Here is a 20,556-nt window from a genome sequence, read left to right on the forward strand (position 1 = left end):
CAAAAGTGAACAGCAAAGTCTGAGACATTTGAGACATTTTTTTGTAATGTCTTTGTTATTTTGTAAATATAGGAATGTTTATTTTAGATTGCAAGGCAAATTGGTGTTCTATTGTTCAATCAATGCTAAAATAACAGAATACACCGAATACATTTCATTTTTTTAACTAAAAAACATCACAAATACACACATACAGTTATTAGCCAGATGATTCATTCCTAATTTCGTGAAGTTAAACAATGTTTAACTCATTTTTGTGTATATATATATAACTATATAACTATATAGTTATATAGTTATATATATATAGTTATATATACATATAGTTATATAGACACATATATATAAATTATAACAATATATATGATCATTTGTTTGAACATCCAACTTACACAGATTTTAAGCCTTCTACTTTTGTGGCAGAGTTTGTGTCCCACAGTACATCGAAAAGACTGACATTTGATGGAGTGAGAGCTGAGTTTGGGAAAGAGATGGGAAAATCTATCCCACTGGGGAGTGACAGAGAGGACAGAAGTTGTGTTGTGTGATCTCCTGCTCCACAGCACAGTGCTTACACACACTGCACATCCAGAACTGGTACTCCGATATCACTCTTCCTGTCACTATACAGGTTGGCAACTTGCCCTCCGGCCTGAGAAAGAAAGGAAATAATAAAAAGAGAGAAAAAAAGACAAAGAGAAAGAGATTCATTCATTAAGTCAGAATGCATCATCACACATGCTATTTTAACCAGTTTAACACTGTTTTACAAACTTAATTGGGACAGTTATTTCACTGACTCGCATATAAGTTTTGTGCTGTTTTACTAATTACCTTATTACTGGTTTAAATATTGTGGTATAATGGCAAATTATCTTAAAATCACTTAACTCTGTTATTAAAATAACTTTACTCCAGAATACTTTCCCCTGTAAATGTGTGTGATGTGTATATGTCCTTTCTGGGGTTTGCAGAGAATGAATTATAATGGACAGCTTCAATGAGAAAAATAAGATACAATATTGTTCAAATTTTGGGGTCAGTAAGATTTTTTTTTTATTAAGAAATTAATACTTTTATTCAGCAGTGATGCATCAAGTGACAGTAAAGGCATTTATAATGTTACAAAAAAGTATTTAAAATCAATGCTCTTCTGAACTTTCTACTCACAAAAATATCACAGTTTCCACTAAAATACTTTGATAACATAATAAGAAATTTTACTTGGGCACCAAATCAGCATATTAGAATGATTTCTGAAGGATCATGTGACACTGAAGACTGGAGTTATGATGCTGAAAACCAGCTTTGCCATCACAGGAATAAATTAAATTTTAAAATGAATTCTAATAGAAAATGGATATTTTCAATTGAAACAATATTTCACAATAATACTGTATTTTTAATCAAATAAACATAGCCTTGGTAAGCATAAGAAACTTCTTTCAAAAAAATCTTACTGTCTCCAAACTTTTCAATGGTAGTGTATTCAATACTCCCAATGTTTTACTACAGTTTACAGGAGGAACTGTGCTGATGTACTATTTTGAATGGTCTGGAAATGTCCAATCACCCGGCACACTGCAGTGGGGGACTACGTCATGCATGCTGATCCTTACACCACTCATCTCACACTATTTAATACTTGCGTCACTGTGACCTCACAGCTCTGTCTACCAGCCGTAATGAAGGATCCGCCTCAGTTATCAGTTAAACGGGGCCTGAGAATGTGGTTGTTCACTCAATGAGATTGTAAAGCACATCTGGCTGTTGCGTTCCTGTCTTACCCATCAGTGAGACTGTCTCGCTGGCTTTGCCGGGTGTCTCGAGGGCTGTGTTTGGTGAAGATCTCCAGGGCCAGGTCTTCATAAAGCTGCCTCTGATCTGGAGTCAGTGTTTCCAGTGACTCCAGCTTAATAAAGGTGCGTGAGCAAGTACCAAACGCACAGTTGGCAGATGAGCAGATGGCTAACAGAGAGTAAATCTCCACAGCAGGGATAATATCCTCATAGTCACGGAGATGGAGAGCTGGAAACAGAGAATATAGCAATTATTGCATTTCTTCACATTTGAAGAACAAGAGATTTTAATATAAGAGACACCTTTGCTGTTCATTTTCATACTGAACAATATAGTTGTGATGCCTAAATTCACTTGTAGCATTTTCACTTGTAGCATTTTAAACCACTACGATATGTGTTTTTACGGTTTTATTTTAACTTACTTTGTAAGAATATTGCCCATTTATTGGTTATCTGTCATGACATGAAAATAACGGTCAATTTATTAATATATATTATCAGAATTTTAATGTTAGCGCATCCCTAACTTAAATAGCTTTTATTAGATCATTTTAAGATTTTAATATTAGTATGCAATGAAAACACTGCTAACTAAAAGACAGAGACATTAACCCACAAACACATACATGCAAGCACACCACTTGTCCAGGTGGTCCTGGATATGATGTAATCTGTGGTTTAAACATCTTGTCTAGACCTTCATGTAAGCAAAGTTTTTTGCGAGTGTGTATGTGTGGACTGAATGCTATAAAGACTTGACTTTGAGTTTGTTTTCTCAGTTCAGGTAAGCGATTTAACACTTTATGTTCACAGACAAGGCCAGACATACCATGCATGCATTCACACACACGCACAGATTGTCACACAGAATCCTCTGAATAATTATATTATGGTGATCATTACCATTTTCAGCAAATGTATAATTTTGGACAAACCTCAACAGATTGCACCCGAAAAATACAGACAGGAAATAATTTAAAAATTCAAACCTCTTTGATTCCCTAAATAATGTAATAATATTCTAATAGTAAGTGTGTATATGCTATTGCATGGGTTGTAAGTGTTACCTGTCCTCATGGCTGCATCCACCTTGCCTTCGTATAGCTGTCTCTGTGCAAGCAGGAAGAAATGATAGGCCTCTGCCCCACGCCAGGCGTCATCCAGGATACGGCTGTCTGAAGACGACTCATCTTCCTCTAACAGCCCTGCTAATGCACTGGTAGCCTGAAATAAATCACACACACAAATTACCCACCACTAGGCTGTAAATGAGCCCTTCATCACAACTGATTTCCTGCCCCTCTGATGCTGGCGGACTCTGAGTCAGGCTGCAGCTGCAGACCCCAGCATCGAGAGTTACCAACTACCACAGCTCTATGCAAAGATCCCAAATGATTATAAACCTGTACTTGGTTAGACCTGTACTAAATTTAAACTAGATCCAGCACCTGGAAACAGGTAACAAGAGTTTAGAACATGTACTTAGAGTACCTCTGATTTCTTGCCCTTGATTTTGCTTTGTTGTGAACTTTTGATCTGGGTGTGGAAGTTCTCCACCAGCAGGGCAGCAAGCACATACAACTTCTTCACTCGCAGTGGTCGTGTTCTCTTTTTCGCCTCTTCTTCTGCGATCTGAGGTGAAATAAAGTGTCATTAAAAGTATTTTACATTTAAAAAATATCCTGGCTTTAAATGTGAAGAGTGTACATTTTTGCGATTCCATCATCACTGGTTTCATAACTTGAGGATCCCCACTGACAATGTTTTCTTACACACAAAAAGTGATACTAACATACCTTAAACATGAGTTTAGCAGCATCTAGGAAGTGATGGGCTTTTCTGTAGAGCTCTACAGCCTCTAGAGTTTTGTTTTTCTCCAGCAGATGCGAGGCATATTTGGACAGCAGAGGCCCAATTTCCTTCATACTGTGGTCTTTGGCAAGTTCAACCGCTTTGTTCCACTGAAATGTGCACACGATTAAAATGTATTTTTGCTGTTGCATATTTGTTTCCGTCATCAAACATCTAAACATTCATCACAGACAGGTTTCATGAGCAGATGAGAGTGATGACGTTACAGCTGCATCTGGATCTTTGAGTAGAACTGATGAGGAGCACTGTGATCTCTCTGAACCTCTCATTTAAACTAATGACAGAAGCATCATTATCTCTAAATGGCCCAAAAAAAAGCCAAAGAAAAGGCAATGAGTCAGAATGCATTCAGTGAAGAGAGAGAGAAAGACGTCTTTTGAGAAATGTATATTAAATAGGGCTGTCAAAGTCTTTAATGCAGATAACGGATAATAATTATTTCATTCATTGTGTGATTTCTAAAGATTGATCAGAAATGTTGCAAAAGAAACAGCACAAGTGTTTGTCTGTGTGTGTTGTTTTTCAGATCAGTACTTGTTGGAGAAAATAACTTCTTTATTGAATAATTTATTTAGAAATGATATCCATAGAAGTTTAACAAATGTAAAGGTTTATGCAGACTTTGTACAGTCAAATTAATTTATGAGACAAAAAAAATATTAAATATCACCTGCAAGTAAAGGACAGCATCATTTGTACAAGTGTGGCTCTTAGATAAACCTCTCAGATAAAATATATGTATGAATTAATCCATAAAAGTATCCAGAAAATTACTATATTATTTAATAATACTTCATTATTTTCCCCTTAGGTGTGAGAAATATATATTCTGAGTTGTCTATCAAATGAGACAAGAAAAGAGTACTGTTGTTCTTTGTCTTTGCTATTTTTTTTTCTCTTTAAAAAGGATCCAGATGCTTTAACTAAAATGAACAGATTAATCAGAATTACTTTTTTAAATCAACTGACAGCCCTAATATACTGGAATATTAATATAATTCATACGATTAATATATGTGACCGTGCACCACAAAACCAGTCATAAGGGTAAATTTTTTATGAATTTCAGATGCATGCATCATCTGAAAGCTGAATTATTAAGCTTTCCATTGATTGATGTATGGTTTGTTAGGATATGATTTATTAATCTTTTTATTGATTTATTTATTGTCTTTCCATTGATTGATGTATGGTTTGTTAGGAATTCGCCTTTAAAGCTGAATTATTAAGCTTTCCATTGATTGATGTATGGTTTGTTAGGATATTTATCCAAATGAAGTTCTTAGCAATTGTTATTAATATTTATTAATTGAGTATGATCTTTATTTAATATCCTAATGATTTTTGCCATAAAAGAAAAATCAATAATTTTGACCCATACAATGTAATTTTGGCTATTGCTACAAATATACCCCAGCTACTTAAGACTGGTTTTGTGCTCCAGGGTCACATATTATTAACACGTTATACCTATAACATTCATAACATATCAAATCCATACAACAAGCGGTGTATAAACACTCACCTGGTTTAGATGCACACAGGCATCCACAGCTGCTTTGGGCTGGTTACATTTCAGAAATGCACTGACGGCCTGCTCACACATTCCCACTGTAACAAACATCTGACCAATGTCCTACACACACAATAAAGCACAGGTCAAGCCATTAAGACAACCTGAACCAAACAGTACTGCTTGTTCTGTTTTGAAAGTATTGGAAAGAGGGAGAGAGAGGGAGAGAGAGAGAGAGAGAGAGAGAGAGAGAAAGAGAGAAAAGAGAAAGCACCCACTGGTAGCAGTTTATGGTTTTCTGGTAGGGAGTTTGCAAGTCTCTCCAGACCATCATAGTCCTCCAGCATATAATAACATTCAGCCAGACGCTCCTGATTACGACCCTGAAGGTAATACTGCACTGCATTCAACCTGGGGAACACACACACTTCAAGTCTCTGTCAACATGCAAATAATACAATTTATCAAGTAAAAGAAAACAGTCAAACATATGGACACACTTAAATTAATTTACTTATCTTAAAGACCTTTTGTTTTAATGGCTTATGCCTAAATAAGTGTATGACACTGAAACAGATTTTATACAACAGACATTCAGCTGTGTGGCTTTGAACACTCTGAGCCCTTTCTCACTTTAATCAGGCTGAATAAGCTTTTTTGCACTACAATCTTTTTATCTGCACTGTTTGTTCACTTCACTGGTTTGCACTCTATCTGGCATGTATTTTTATTATTTTTTATATGCCCTTATTTGTATAGTTGTATTTTATATTTTATATTTAATCTGTATCTATCTGGATTTTTAGGCTCTACTGTTAGTGTTAACTGTATGCACCATGGGTCTGAGAGTAACGCAATTTCAATTCTCTGTATGTATGTGCTGTACATGTGGAAGAACTGATAATAAAGCAGACTTGACTTGAAAAAAAAACACACACACACACAAATCATATATATATGATTATCTATCTATAAACAAATATGCACAGCCGCACTTAAACAGCCTACCATTTCTGTCTGTCTGCAAAATAGTCTCCGATGGCGTTGTAGGCCTGCTCCAGAAGAGCATCATCAGAGTCACCTGATCCAGTCTTCAACAACTGCAGAACCCTGAACCAATCACCGAGCTTGATACGCAAACCTATCGCCAAATCCCTAGAGACCAGAGGGAGAAAAATGAAAGATGAGCATTCAAAATAAATTGATTTCTGTTGCTTTTTCAATTAAGTTAATTAAAATGTTGGCCATAACTGCATTAACAAAAATACAGATTCAAACCAACAGAGACACATTTGGAAATTGATTTGAGTGTCTGTTTTTTTTTTAATCTAAAAATCATCCATCCCTGTAGTTTATTTAATTTAGTACTCCATTAAATTAAAATAAGCTAATTTCTTGTTGTATGTCAGAATAAATAGGAATAGCTTTGTTTGGTAAAACGCCAAAAATTGTATATTAAAAAAAACTTAAAAAAACAAAACAAAAAAAATTACATAATTTAGAAAGCAATAAGCACCAAGAAGCCGTGGTTTACAGTGAATTTATAACAGCTAAGGGGCATTGTGAAAAACCCCTCAGCTGTTATAAATTCAGTGTAAACCACGGCTTCAAAGGGCTTATTGCTTTTATAAAACGGTTATTCCATATATGTAGCAAGGCTTCACAAAATAAAATAAAGCAAATAAAATGTAATGATATTAATAAAAACATTATTCTTCCGCCAAACAATGTAGTTCCTCAGAAACAGTTGTGACTGCAACAAAGTGGTTGCCGAGCAACACACAGACCTAAACAAAGGTGTATGTTTATAGGCTGCATCCGAAAACTTAGGGAGCTGACTTGAGCCTCTTCCAGACCGTCAGCCCAAAGACTGTCTTTTTCCACTTGACTTGCAGTTCGCAACAACACAATCTTGTTTCTATAAAGACGTTCATTAGCTATGTTTTCTACAAAAATGTTTCACATTTTTACGTTTTATGTTTTATGTGGCGTGAAAACTTGAAAAAGCTAGGCTAAATCCAATCTGAGCGGTCAGAATGAAACGGATTTCCAGGAATGTGATTTGAATAGGATTCCAAACCATATATCTATGTAGCTCGAAACGGATTAGCAAAAAACTGATTTCATGTAGTTTGTTGCCGTTCAGACTATTTAAATATGATCAGATTTCAATCGAATTTGCACAAAAATCGGACTTGGCCTGACAGTCTGACAGCTTTGCTGCCTTGCTGTCGTATGAGGCAATGAGTGCAGGCAGCACGAAGGCACCTCATGAAACTGATTTCGGACAGGCTTCTGAGGCAGCATAACAGTTTAATGATCTACAACAAAATAGAACGAGTTTTGGTGATTACTAAACGGATATTTAATTACTATAATACTGATTTCTCAATAGTGTAAAAAGTTAGTCAGGAATATACATTTACACACAAACTGACCACCAAATGCAACTTTCAGATGCCATCTTTATTTTTTTAGCTCAACCATCACGGAATGGAACGCACAGAATTGTGGGATATCAAAGGCAGCGATACATCTATGCTGCCTTTAAAATTCGATCAGAAGAAGGTACCTCCGGAGACAGGAAGTAAAGAAGAATTTGGATTCGGATGTGCCTTGATGCCTTCCTGCCTTCGGAGGCAGCATTTTAGAGAGTTCAGATGCAGCCATAGAGTAATTTACAACAGCTTTGAACACGGCTCAACCAATCAGAATCAAGGACATGTGTAATATTTGTAAACAGTGTTAAAGTAGAGATTTTCACAAGCAAAGCATGTAGTTGTAGTGAGGTGAACACAGTATGTGTTGCACGGTGGTGCATGTGAGTTTGAATCCTGCTCAGTCCTATATTTTCAGTGTTACTATTTATATACTATTATATTTCTGAATATTTTAAATTCGTGTTTCATTTTTATTTTAGATTTAGCAATGTCGTTATGTGCTTTTGTCATTTTAATTAGTTTTTTTTTATATATTTTATAATTTTTCTTCAATTTATTTTTCAGTTTTAGCTTTGGTAATTTTAAAATGAAGCTTTTAATTTTATATTTATGTATTCTTTTTATTTTAGCTTCATTTAAATTCCTGAAACAATAGTTTTAGTTAACAACAACACAATTTAATCAAATGAATTTAACATTACTATTTTTTAAGTGAAGTGTTCTTGTCCACAGAGATTTCACACAGGATATGAATCTCCTCTAGGTTTGTGTATGACAGCATGCATATGTCTATGAGTACCTGCGGTCCATGTCCAGGTACATCCTCTCTGCCTCCTCAAACCTGCTGAAGTAAGCAGCTACCTCGGCTTGTTTCATGGCTTCACTTTGTAGGTTGCTCAGTCTCTTCACAAATTCAATGCCCTGGTAGTCTCTACAGCGCACAAAGGCCTGTTCAGCCATCTTCAAATCCAGCTTCTGCAGCGCAGCTTCTGCCAACAGACGCCTGGAAGTGCATGCACAGACACAACTGACTGAATTTTCAACCATCAAATACCGGAGGTCTGAGACTTCACAATAAATCCCGTATTTGAGATTACATGACATCTAGTATGTGATACATTAGCTCTGATGAAATTATTTGCTTGGAGTATTTGTATCATATTTGATCTCAACAAAGAGCAAACAGCATCATAAATCTGGACATAAACAAAACGGCTATGATAATCTTTCAGCTGCATATAGCTACATCTGTTTGAGTGATGACACCCTGGACAGTTTTAGAGAACTGAGCCACAAAAAGTGGCCAAGGATGGTGAAGTTACAGTCTCCGGGATCTTTTCATGGACTCATGGAAAGCTAAGAAAACCTTTGACCTCTGACATGTTGGCATGTTAAGGATGAGTAAAATCAAACAACAGAGCCTTTGAGCTCTCACGCTCGTATTAAAGCAAACACACACAGACTGAAAGAGAGAGCTGACACAGCTCTTGTTTTCTTTACACCATATTCCTGTAGGATTCCTTCTCCAGTTCCCGTCTGACAGTATTAACAGCAACTCACTTAATAATGCACTAAAATTTGAACCTCCATTTCCTTTTTCACCCCAAAATCAAAGAAAGAAAAAGAAACCTACATTTAAAAATGTAGATTAAAGACATCATAGCAAATACTAATATAAAATACTTAAAATATAATTAATATGATTTAGCAAGATATAGTAATTTATAGATATTTTTTCTAGATTATGGGGTTAAACGTGATCTGGATGTAGTCTGTAGAACTGGTTTTGAGAGATTCGCTTCTAAATTATTCAACAAATGGTGAAACTGTAAAGAGTCCTGTCAATGTATGTTAGATCTCTGGGTTTACCTCCCTGCATCTGTAGCAAGAGTCCGATCTGAAATTCCTCCTTGTGCTGTGAGAACTGACAGAGCCACTAAAACTCCAGTGGTTCGTTAAATCAACAGAGCCACTCCAAGACTGCCATGCTTTATGACTACAGGTAACATCGTTCTCTCTTTCATCTCTGTCTTAGATGAAGATTTATTTTTAAAAAATGAACACAACCATAAATAATTGCACAGTAAAGTGCCTGTTTACATTAGTTTATTTGATTCCAGTTTATCCAGGTTTCCCTTTCTTAAATGGTCAGACAGGTATTGAAGGACAAAGCTCTCCAGAAGCCAGAAGCGTGCTGTCTTATTGGTTTCATTTTGTCCTGCCAGTGCCAGGATCATCATTCAGATTATAAAACTGTAGCTCACAATTCATTCAGACTATAAAACTGGACCTCATACTTTCCACTTCCAGGAAACACACACATTGCCATGTTGCACACTCTTAAATCTCTAAAATGTATAACAAACACAGTCCTGCTAAACACATACACAAATACACAAACCCACACAGTATATGTTTTAACACACTGTTCCTACGCCTATGCTTTCATTCATGTATTCCTCTTTCCGTGTGCAGGTATGCTTGAATAAATTACCAAACCGCCCCATTTATTGTGTGGAATGAGTGTGTGTCTCACCAGAGACGCGGATGGGGATTGTCCTCAATAAACTGAGAAGCATCTTCAATTCCAACCTTCTCAATAAGTGCCCTGCTGTCCCTCAGCGAGCGGATCTCGAAGTTTATTAAATAATCTTTATTTGGAACCTCTGGATCCTGAAAGATTATTATAAAACAATATATATATATAAGAAAACATTTAAAATAATAATGATAATAATAACAATAATTATTTTATAGAAATTATAATTTAGCAGAGCACAGCTAATATATATAGGTTCATTTCCATTAAACGATTATGTACATTTTTCAGCCCTGGAAATCTCAATTTTAAAATTCACTGACATTCACAAGTTAAAAATATATTCATATTCAACTACGAATTGATCCAATCCAATATTTCAACCAACCCTCATAATCTCATCCAAAAGAACAGATTTGATCTCCAGATCCTCAAAGTGGCAGATGAAGCCAGACGTTTGAATTGGTTCCTGTGTTCAAAACACAACACAAATAAGAAGTTGTCAGGAGAATACTCCCGCTAATACTGTTGCAAATTAAAACAACTCAAGTAACAGAATTTTTTTTTTTTTAATTGAAGTTCAAACAGATTAATTAATGAATGTACATATATATAATATTTGTATGAACATTGCTTATAATGTATGAACTGGAGCTGTAAACTACCTGCTGTCTTTCTGTGCATGAAGAAAAAAGCTCTGCTGAATCTCTACAGTGGGTGGTCTGATCTACAGGCCATGTGCTCTGTGATTTACTGAAGCTGGCATGTGTGTGTGTGTGTGTGTGTGTGTGTGTGTGTGTGTGTGTGTGTGTGTGTGTGTGTGTGTGTGTGTGTGCGTGTGTGTGAGTTTAGCTCTGACAAAAATGTCACCCTTTCTTTTCATTTATGTGCAATTTCCCATGCCACAACACTCAACAAATATGTATATATGAATAATTAACTCTCTCTCTATGCCTCACCTCAGGATCCAAGTTTCTAAAGACATACATTCTGGTTTTCTCCATCATGGAGAACAGATCTGGGTTGTCATTAGCCCATTTCATATCCCAGACATCCTTGCGCTCAAATTTAGATGGGTCTCCAGCTGTGGACCCGCCCTCTGCATCCCCTGTTGAAGCCCGTGTCTCTACGTCCAAAAACGTCAACACGCCCGTAATGTCTATAATAGCCAGCCGGCTAGAAAAATACAATTATTTTATAACAAACTCTCACTATACAAACAGGAAAAATTTGTGATTAGTCTAACACTGATAGTGCCAAATGACCTAAAATTACAATTGGACAAGAACAGAGAATAAAGAAAAAAAGAGAGCGAGAGAGAGAGAAAGAGAGAGAGAAATCAGACCTGGAGTTACAATTGAGGGACAGCTGATATGGTCTGGAGGTAAGGGAATATTTCTGCAGGAGGGTGATGTTGGGCAGGCTGTATCTCTGTAGGATACCAGACTCACGGCCCTGCGGACATCACAACCACATATAAATAACGCAGAAACTCTGAGATGAAAAAGCATGTGTCCTTGTGTAAATCAGACGTACCACTATAAGCATTCTGTCTGATGCTGTAATGCAGCAGATCGGATCTCTGGTGGCCTGAAAAAAAAGACAAACATCTCACTGTCATGACCTTTTTCTCAGGTCTGTCATATGAAAAAGTGGACTGCAGCATCCATACTTCTTATAAATACAAGTTTAGATGGCATTTGGATCACTTAGAAGAGTCTTATGTCACATAAAGATGTGTAGATCAAGGAAAACATAGAACAAATATAAAATAATTCATAAACAAACTAGCTGAGCAGTGTTCTATGACAGCTTTTCCCACTAATCCTCTCACAAGAGACTGAGAGAGCCACAGGTAAGTGTCTGTGCTGAGTGTACTCACTGTGAAGGCTTTGGCAAAGTTTAGTGTCCCATCTGATGTTCCACTTGGACTGTCATCGATGTGATAAATCCTAGAGAAAAGAGTCAGCAAGACAGAGTGAAAAGAGACAGTGTGCAGGTAAAGTGAGGAAGAATAAGCAAGAGAGGCAATGCCTTAGTGTATTTCTATCATGTGGAAGGGAAACGGAACACTGGGTCCCGTTCCAGTGTGTGGGTCGCAGGATTTCATCACACAGCCATGAACAGAACTTTCCCAAAGTGCTGCCGTCAGCGTGCACACCCTCACACTATCCCGATAGACAGACAGGCAGACAGGCCTGCCCACAGACTGTACGCCACAATAAGGAACATCACTTCAACTGATGAAAGCTTACATATTACACAGAGCTGCTTCTTTCATTTAGCCACTGAGTCTGAGACATGGGACAAAGCATGTACAACAAATTCAAATGCCGTTACTTTTTGAAGAAGCTATATTTCCACTCTGAAATAAAGCTTAATATAAATGAATATGTTCTTAAAACAAAAGTACAATTTTATTCTTTTTTTTTTTATTATTTATTAAAATTATGACATGATCACTATGTCCTCTATTTAAACTTAGCAGAAAATAAAATGAGTACTGCATTTAATACTTTTGTATTTGTTGTTGACTGACAATGTTGACTGGCAGGCATAGAAAGATTTGAAAGAAATGAATACATTCATTGAGCAAGCATGCATTAAATTGATCAAAAGTGAAAAAACATTTATAATTATATGTTTTTATAGAGCCATTATATGTTTATAGCTATATTTACATATATTCACTAAAAATTCCTGGAAAAAATGAATCACAGTCTCCACAAAAATACTGTATTAAGCAGCACAAGAAACATTTCTTATTATTATTAATGTTAAAAACAATCTAACACTGATGATAAGAAGAAATGATTTCTGAAGAATCATATTAGTCAAGACTAGGGTAATGGTGCAGAAAATTCACAGGGATAAAAAAATATATATTTAAATATAAACTAATTATTATAAATTGCAATAATACACCACAATATTACTGTTTTACAGTTTTTCTGATCAAATAAATGCAGCTTTTGTGAGCATAAGAGATTCAAATACATGAAAATCTTACCGACACCAAACTTTTAAATGGTAAAAGACGGTAAAAGAGCTCTTGGATTTCATCAAAAATATCTTAACTTGTGTTCTGAAGACAAACAAAGGTCTTACAGGTTTGGAACGACATGAAGGTGAGTAATTAATGACAGAATTTTAATTTTTGGGTGAACTATCCCTTTAAATCCCTTTTTAAGCACTGGTGACCCACTACTGGTGACCTTTGACCCTCACCTCTCTCGACCTTCCTTTCTTGTCTTGGCAACCTGGTTGATTTCAAGAGCAGTGAGTTTCTTAGCCACACGATACTGCCAAACATAAAACGCTTCCTTAGATGCAGCAATCACGTGAGTCTTCGTCATAGTGACAAACAGGGGGTCTGTGGCAGCAAACAGAGAGCAAAAAATTGTGAAAGAACAGCTAGAATGTATTAATTTCACTTTGTGGAAAGTGAAGGATGAGAAATTCCTTTAACCAGTTACATCATTATTAGAAAAAAAAAATCAGGTGACATTTGCTTATCTATACATCAAAGATATCTGTTGAAGGTTTGTGCGATTTCAAAGGCTGTTGAAAATCAAACAAACCTTTATTCACAGCAGGATTCAAGGACAGATTTCACCTAAAAATATATTTTTCTATGAGTAACTACAGATTCTGTTGTGTGTTGCTGTTCAGACTCTGAAATCTGTCCAGAGAGATCAGGCTGAATGTCTGGAACAGATCTGCTCTCCCAACCAGGGGAGGAATTTAGCGGGATGCCTATGGGAGTGGCAGGAAAGGAGCCGGGATTCCCACCGCAGCTTTCACACAGTGTAAGTTGGTGTTACATCATTAAAAAACAGGCAGTCTGCTTGCTTATCGTCAAAGAAACTGTTCTGAATTACATATGTCAAATAAGCCTAAAGCCTAGGGCTAATAAGACCATTCAGGCCTTATTTAAACCAAAAATTACAAAATGAGAAATAATTTTAAAAAAATGTATGGCTCTTGTTACTGATACACATCTCTCTAGAATGCTTGATTCTATAACAGAATGTTAGATCAAATAATTTCAACAAAAATGTGCATGTATATATTTATTTGCTTCTGGGTCTTCATAACCCTTCCTTAGAGTTTATTTTGTAATAATGACCTGCTGAATCTGCATGATCCCTTACATATAGAAACAGTGAAAAATGTTTTACCCACCGATGTCAATATATTTAGAGTCCTGTGGGGTTCCAATGGAGTTACACAACACCAGAGCATACTGTGGACAAAGAATAGACAGGCATCTCTTTACCTCATGGATACATTTCACAAAACAGCATTACGGAAATATCTGAAAAGCTTTTTTTGCTGATGTTCATAATACCTTTCTCCTCTTAGACCGATCCTTTGAGGTGTTTTGATTGGACAGCTCATTAAATGCCTGTGGTAAAGTGGTTGCATCTGGTGCTTAAGAACAGCTTTCTCAGTTTTAGCATAATTCAATTCTACATTACATTGTCTTTCCACTGTCCTCTGTCCTACTGAACGTAGACCTGGTTCAGAGTTGCTATTAGTTGTTTAGTTCTTACTTTGTAAAATGTCATGATACAGTCACATCTGTATGTTGGATCAGGTTTCTCATGGTCTATGAAAACAACTAGAATCATGCATTATTGTTAAATCTCTCCTGTCTGTAACTTTCTGGTGTCTGTGATCAGAGTGCATGTGGAAATATTTCATAGCTTTTTACTACATTGGGTTATAAGAGGTGTCTTTACCGTAGCTGATCCAGCCTCAGTGTCAGTGTCCTCCTGAAAAAAGAAGAAAAAAAATAATAATTTGATCACATCACAGATATGACTTTTGATTTGATTTAAAACAATATTCTTACTTACAATATCCCTATTCATTAGAAAAAAGCTGAACAGATCCCTGTTTTAGTACCTGTGCATGTGTGTCGTCCGCTTTGGTGGCCAAAACGCAAAAATCTCCACAGGTGGTGATGGACATGAGACTCTTGACATATTTTACAAACTTCTCATTATTCTTAGTGTCCCAGAACACCACACTGTACTCCAGCCTATCAGGCCGTGTGTATGCATACACCACTGTGTTACTGCAGTAACCCCACTACAGAGACAGAGTAAGATGTTATCTCAGAGAAAAAAAAAAAAAAAAAAAAAAAAAAAATTATATATATATATATATATATATATATATATATATATATATATATATATATATATATATATATATATATATATATATATATATATATATATATATTATAGCCATTATTTACAGCTAAATTACCTTGTAATCTGGCCGAATGTTAGCAAAATAAATGTAAGAATCTACAGCTAGGCCAATTCGAAGTCCTCCACCTTCCCATGATACAGCAGTCATCTGCTTGCCTGGAACCTTCAGAGTCCGCAAGTGCTAGACACGAGATGACAGCAGACATAAGTGCATCAACAGTAACAAGTTTTGGGTGAGTATGATTTTATTATTTTTTTTATTTTGAAAGAAATAATACTTTTATTCAGAAAGAATGCATTAAATTGATCAAAAGATACAGTAAAGACATTCATAATGTTACAAAATATTTATATTTCTATCTCAAATAAATGTGGTTCTTTTTAACTTCCTAGTCATCAAGCAATCCTGAAAAAGGTATCACAGTTTCCACAAAAATATTGTGGAAATTGTTTTAACAGTGCTAAAAAAAAAATGTTTCTTGAGCAACAAATCAGCATATTAAAATGATTTCTGAAGGATCATGTGACACTGAAGACTGGAGCAACGGCTTCTGAAAATGCAGCTTTGCCACGACAGGAATAAATTTCATTGTAAAATAAATTAAAATGGAAATGTCTTTCAAAATATTGCTGTTTTCACTGTACTTTTAAGAGACTTTTTCAAAAAATATTACAAAAGTCTTACCCACCCCAAACTTGTGAACAATTGTGTATGACAAGATATATTATCTTTGTAGAACCTTTAATGTGTCTGTATGAAGCATGTGTGTGATCAGTACTCACCTCTCCAAACGGTGTGTAGAACTGAACAGCATTTATTTCTTTCTCTGCTCCACTGTTTCTGAGTGATCCTGCTATAGCTAGAACACTGCCACAGTGATTCCACTGGATACTGGCCACATGCCACATACCCGTCTCGATGATCACAGGACCTGCACACATACGCACACACAATCTTACTCAGACCTGTACTAGAATTAATGTCACTTAGCATGCACAAAGAGAGATAAAGAAATGTATAAACCTACTGTCATCACTCTCGTGCCTCATCACTTGGCAGTGCCCGTTAGTGAAGCAAACAGCTAGGCAGGGGCAGTCTGGCTCCAGATACCCCTCTGTGCCAGGGTACCAGTGAATACCTGATATACTGAGGGCACCTGTTGCATTCGCCAAACAACTCATAGTCATCTTCATCTGGGCATAAACACACACAGTAAGAGCACATTTGTGTTTTTAATAGCAGTACTACTCAAACTGACTAGATAAAAATGAAAAACTTTCTCAGGACCCCAGAGGAAAACTAGTAGAAGTAGCTGACAAATGATAACACAATGATGAACAGAGAGTGTTTCCAGCATCACAGCACTCACAATGAAGTTTCCCTGGTTGTCGTAGATGTGGATCTCTCCATTGGCCATCCCAAACAGCAGGATCTTACTGTCTGGAGACCAGGCCACATGTGCCAACTGGGTCCCCTTAAGTTCTTTACCCCAGATCCTGTTACCTGCACGATCACAAAACAAAACAAACACACACATTTATATTCACATAAATAAAATGTACAAGCATGAAAAGTCAAAACTATATAATAAAACAACAAACATCTATATCTTGATGGATTTGTAGCTTTAAAATAAATAATAAAAATAATTTTATAATAAAATACTTTAAAAAATGTAAAACACACCAGGTGAATAGGGTAAAAAATTAATAGATATCACCACACTTCACAAGTTGATTGACTACATTAAGAATACCATATTTTGTATTACAAGTTTTCTTAACTGTTATGTTTGTATATGCAAATGATAAATTGTCTATTTAAATATGTTCTAATTTGAATGCATTTCCAGAACAGAAATCTTAACATTGGACAAGCCAGGTTTAAAATTCTTGTTTAATTTTGTTGACATGTTAGAGTTTAATATTTTTTACAGAGGGGATTTTGTATATCTCTTTTTATCATTCCTTAATTAAAAAAATACTGTAAACAGCCAGAATAATAATTCAGAAATAAATGTCTTTAGGAATAAAATGTTGCATACATATATGATCTTTAAATTGTCTTTAAAGATATGTATTGTAATTGAAATCTACAGACATGAATGAATTGCATGTAAATCTTGCTTGATCTATCCGCTGCTTTTGACACGGTTAACCACCAGATCCTCCTGTCAACCCTACTAGCAAAGGGCATCTCAGGAACCTCACTCCAGTGGTTTGAGTCTTACCTATCAGATAGGTCCTTCAAAGTATCTTGGAGAGGTGAGGTGTCCAAGTCGCAACATCTAACTACTGGGGTGCCTCAGGGTTCAGTTCTTGGACCACTTCTCTCCTCTGTCTACATGGCAACATTAGGTTCTGTCATTCAGAAACATGGCTTTTTCATACCATTGCTATGCTGATGACACTCAACTCTACCTCTCATTCCATCCTGATGATCCGACAGTAGCTGCTTGCATCTCAGCTTGTCTAACAGACATTTCTTGGTGGATGAAGGACCATCACCTTCAACTCAACCTTGCCAAGACAGAACTGCTTATCGTTCCAGCAAACCCATCGTTTCATCACAATTTCACCATCAAGTTAGGCACATCATCAATCATAACTCCTTCAAAAACAGCCAGAAACCTTGGAGTTATGATTGATTATCAGCTAACTTTCTCAGACCACATTGCCAAAACTGTCCGTTCCTGCAGATTTGCTTTATTCAACATTAAGAAGATCAGGCCCTTTCTTTCGGAACATGCTGCACAACTCCTTGTTCAAGCTCTTGTTCTGTCCAGGCTAGACTATTGCAATGCTCTCTTGGCAGGTCTTCCAGCCAGTTCTATCAAACCTTTACAATTAATCCGGAATGCGGCAGCAAGATTAATTTTTAATGAGCCGGAAAGAATACACGTCACACCTCTGTTTATCAATTTGCACTGGCTACCAATAGCTGCTCGCATAAAATTCAAGGCATTGATGTTTGCCTACAAAACCACCACTGGCTCTGCACCCCTTTACCTAAATTCATTACTTCAGACTTATGAGTCCTCTAGAAGCTTGCGTTCTGCAAGTGAACGTTGCTTGATTGTGCCATCCCAAAAAGCACAATGTCACTTTTATGAACTTTTAAATTAAATGTACCCTCCTGGTGGAATGACCTGCCCAACTCAATCCGAGCAGCTGAGTCCTTAGCCATCTTCAAGAATCGGCATAAAACACATCTCTTCCATCTTTATTTGACCCTCTAACTTTCTTTCTAACTACCTTTCTAATCTTTTTGTATTCTATTTTTTTTTTCATTTATTATACAATTATAAAAAAAGACCTCTAACACTAGCTTGCTCTATTCTTTTTCTATTCTATCTGTTTTATTTTTTTATTTATTATATTATTTAAAAGCCCTTGCTACGTGTACTGCATTTAAGCTAACTGAGACTTGTTATAGCACTTATATATCATTGCTCTTTTGTTGTTTTTGATTGCTTCCATTGTCCTCATTTGTAAGTCGCTTTGGATAAAAGTGTCTGCTTAATGACTAAATGTAAATGTAAATGTAAATCTAATTTGACTAAAAACTCTTCTATTGTGCTAAGTGTATTTTGGATGTTTTCTTTCCACTAGTCTTAAACAACTTTATGAAACCCCAAAACAACACAAAATCACAAATGTGTCCAGTGTATAAAAAAAGGGTTTGCCTGTAGTGTTCTGACTTAAAAATAAGAAAATAAATAATAATTTCATTATAATAAAAACAGCCCTGTGCTCACCATCCACCGAGCCCACAATGACAGCACCGTCCTCGTACACAATACAGATCTTCAGACCATCAGCATTCCAGCTCATGCTCCTCACCACAGATTTATTCCTGTTATTAATCATTTCTTCATACCATGAACCTGTTTAACACACAAAATCACAAAAAAGTGTCACACACAGCTGCACATGCACACATAAAAACAGTGCATTGGTTGGAGTTTTATATGCATCATACAGTATATTACCGTATTTTCTATATGGTTTGTTAAGGGACTGTGTGTGTACAGTACCTTTGTAAAGCATCCAGACAATAATGAGCCCATTCTGGTCACTGGTGGTCAGTTTCTGGTATTGTTCATTCCAAGTCACAACCTGCACTGCACCTGCATAGCAAAATTAAGACTCAGAGAGTCAGAACACACAAACACTAAAACAAAACGTATAGACACTGAGCTGACATATCTCCTCTATCTTTCTTACCACTGTGTCCCTCCAGTGTCTGATTCATAGAGAGGTTGCTGGGAGCTGCCAAGCCTTTCAGTTTGGCATCATCTAAGAAAAATAAATGAACTTAACTATTGGTTGTTTGATGGATTTCGTTCAAAGTCCTATGTTGAACATATAGAAGTAAACCATTCAGACTGGTGTTCATATTTTGTCTGTCCATATAGAAATACTGGCAGTTCAGGTTCCCACCTGTATAAGTCTCAAGTTTGAGAACTTTTAAAAGGCCATCCTCTCCTCCACAGGCGATGAAACCTTGGTCTTTATTCCAAGACACACATTTTAAAACGGTATTGTTTGGAATCGCAATCTGAGGGCACACAACAAAGCCAACGGCCCTGATAAACAAGTTGTATACGCATAAACTGCTGTCATTATCATTAAAAAGCCGTTTTAAGAAAAGCAATTGAAAATTACTAACAGCAAACCTGAAAAACAACCCCGCGTTCAATCAGAGAAAAATAATCAGATAGCAGTAATAATGTTATAATGCTAGCAGTAATAGTTACAATGCAATATTTCACGATTACCTTCTTACTGAGATAAATAAACATCTTTGCTTTAGCTTAGCTTGCTAGCCTGCCTCAGCGTCATGAACCAATTTTCTCGGTTTTTAGGGGGGTGCCAAAAGTTTTTTGGTCCCGATGACTTTTTTGGATTTCAGCGTTGTCTTCTTTTAAATGAAATGTTTAATAAATCCGTTCTTCAAGGCATTTGAATTTTCGGTGTATGTTCCATGTATGTACGCTGCTAAAACCGTTTGCTTGGTTTCTAGGTAACCAAAACCCGGAAATGATGTTTGATTAAGGCGTTCATGGTACTTGTAGTTCTAATTCTCTACTCTGAATCCCTTGTAATAATATTATGTTTAATTCATTCCTAATTAATTATAAAATTATCTGAATGCATTTTT

General features: G+C 36.1%; 1 protein-coding gene across 1 annotated transcript; it reads right to left on the bottom strand.

Moving 5' to 3' along the window:
• Positions 1 to 68: 68 nt before the first annotated feature.
• On the bottom strand, positions 69 to 20,423 carry wdr35 (WD repeat domain 35). Its single transcript, XM_042737101.1, has 29 exons — positions 20,174 to 20,423; positions 19,836 to 19,953; positions 19,620 to 19,691; positions 19,430 to 19,522; positions 19,151 to 19,279; positions 16,763 to 16,896; positions 16,421 to 16,586; positions 16,176 to 16,324; positions 15,448 to 15,573; positions 15,079 to 15,264; positions 14,913 to 14,945; positions 14,519 to 14,575; positions 14,353 to 14,413; positions 13,396 to 13,540; positions 12,050 to 12,119; positions 11,704 to 11,757; positions 11,513 to 11,622; positions 11,127 to 11,343; positions 10,556 to 10,636; positions 10,165 to 10,301; positions 8,428 to 8,631; positions 6,196 to 6,342; positions 5,466 to 5,598; positions 5,200 to 5,310; positions 3,599 to 3,763; positions 3,294 to 3,434; positions 2,870 to 3,026; positions 1,788 to 2,028; positions 69 to 652 (listed from the first exon to the last, which is right to left on the bottom strand). Exons 1-29 carry the CDS (start codon positions 20,195 to 20,197, stop codon positions 502 to 504), a joined length of 3,612 nt encoding a protein of 1,203 aa, XP_042593035.1. The 5' UTR covers positions 20,198 to 20,423; the 3' UTR covers positions 69 to 501.
• Between the last annotated feature and the right edge of the window lie 133 nt (positions 20,424 to 20,556).

This window comes from Cyprinus carpio, chromosome B13 (genome assembly GCF_018340385.1).
Source record: "Cyprinus carpio isolate SPL01 chromosome B13, ASM1834038v1, whole genome shotgun sequence".
NCBI classification, from domain to species: domain Eukaryota; kingdom Metazoa; phylum Chordata; class Actinopteri; order Cypriniformes; family Cyprinidae; genus Cyprinus; species Cyprinus carpio.

Bases quoted from the DNA above. Each gene is read 5' to 3' on its own strand.
- wdr35 (XM_042737101.1), bottom strand. From the start codon at position 20,197: ATGTTTATTTATCTCAGTAAGAAG. The intron at 19,280-19,429 runs GTACTGTACACA...TGTGTTAAACAG, and splicing joins TGTCTGGATGCTTTACAAAG to GTTCATGGTATGAAGAAATG. The intron at 3,764-5,199 runs GTGAGTGTTTAT...TGCACATTTCAG, and splicing joins CCTGTGTGCATCTAAACCAG to TGGAACAAAGCGGTTGAACT.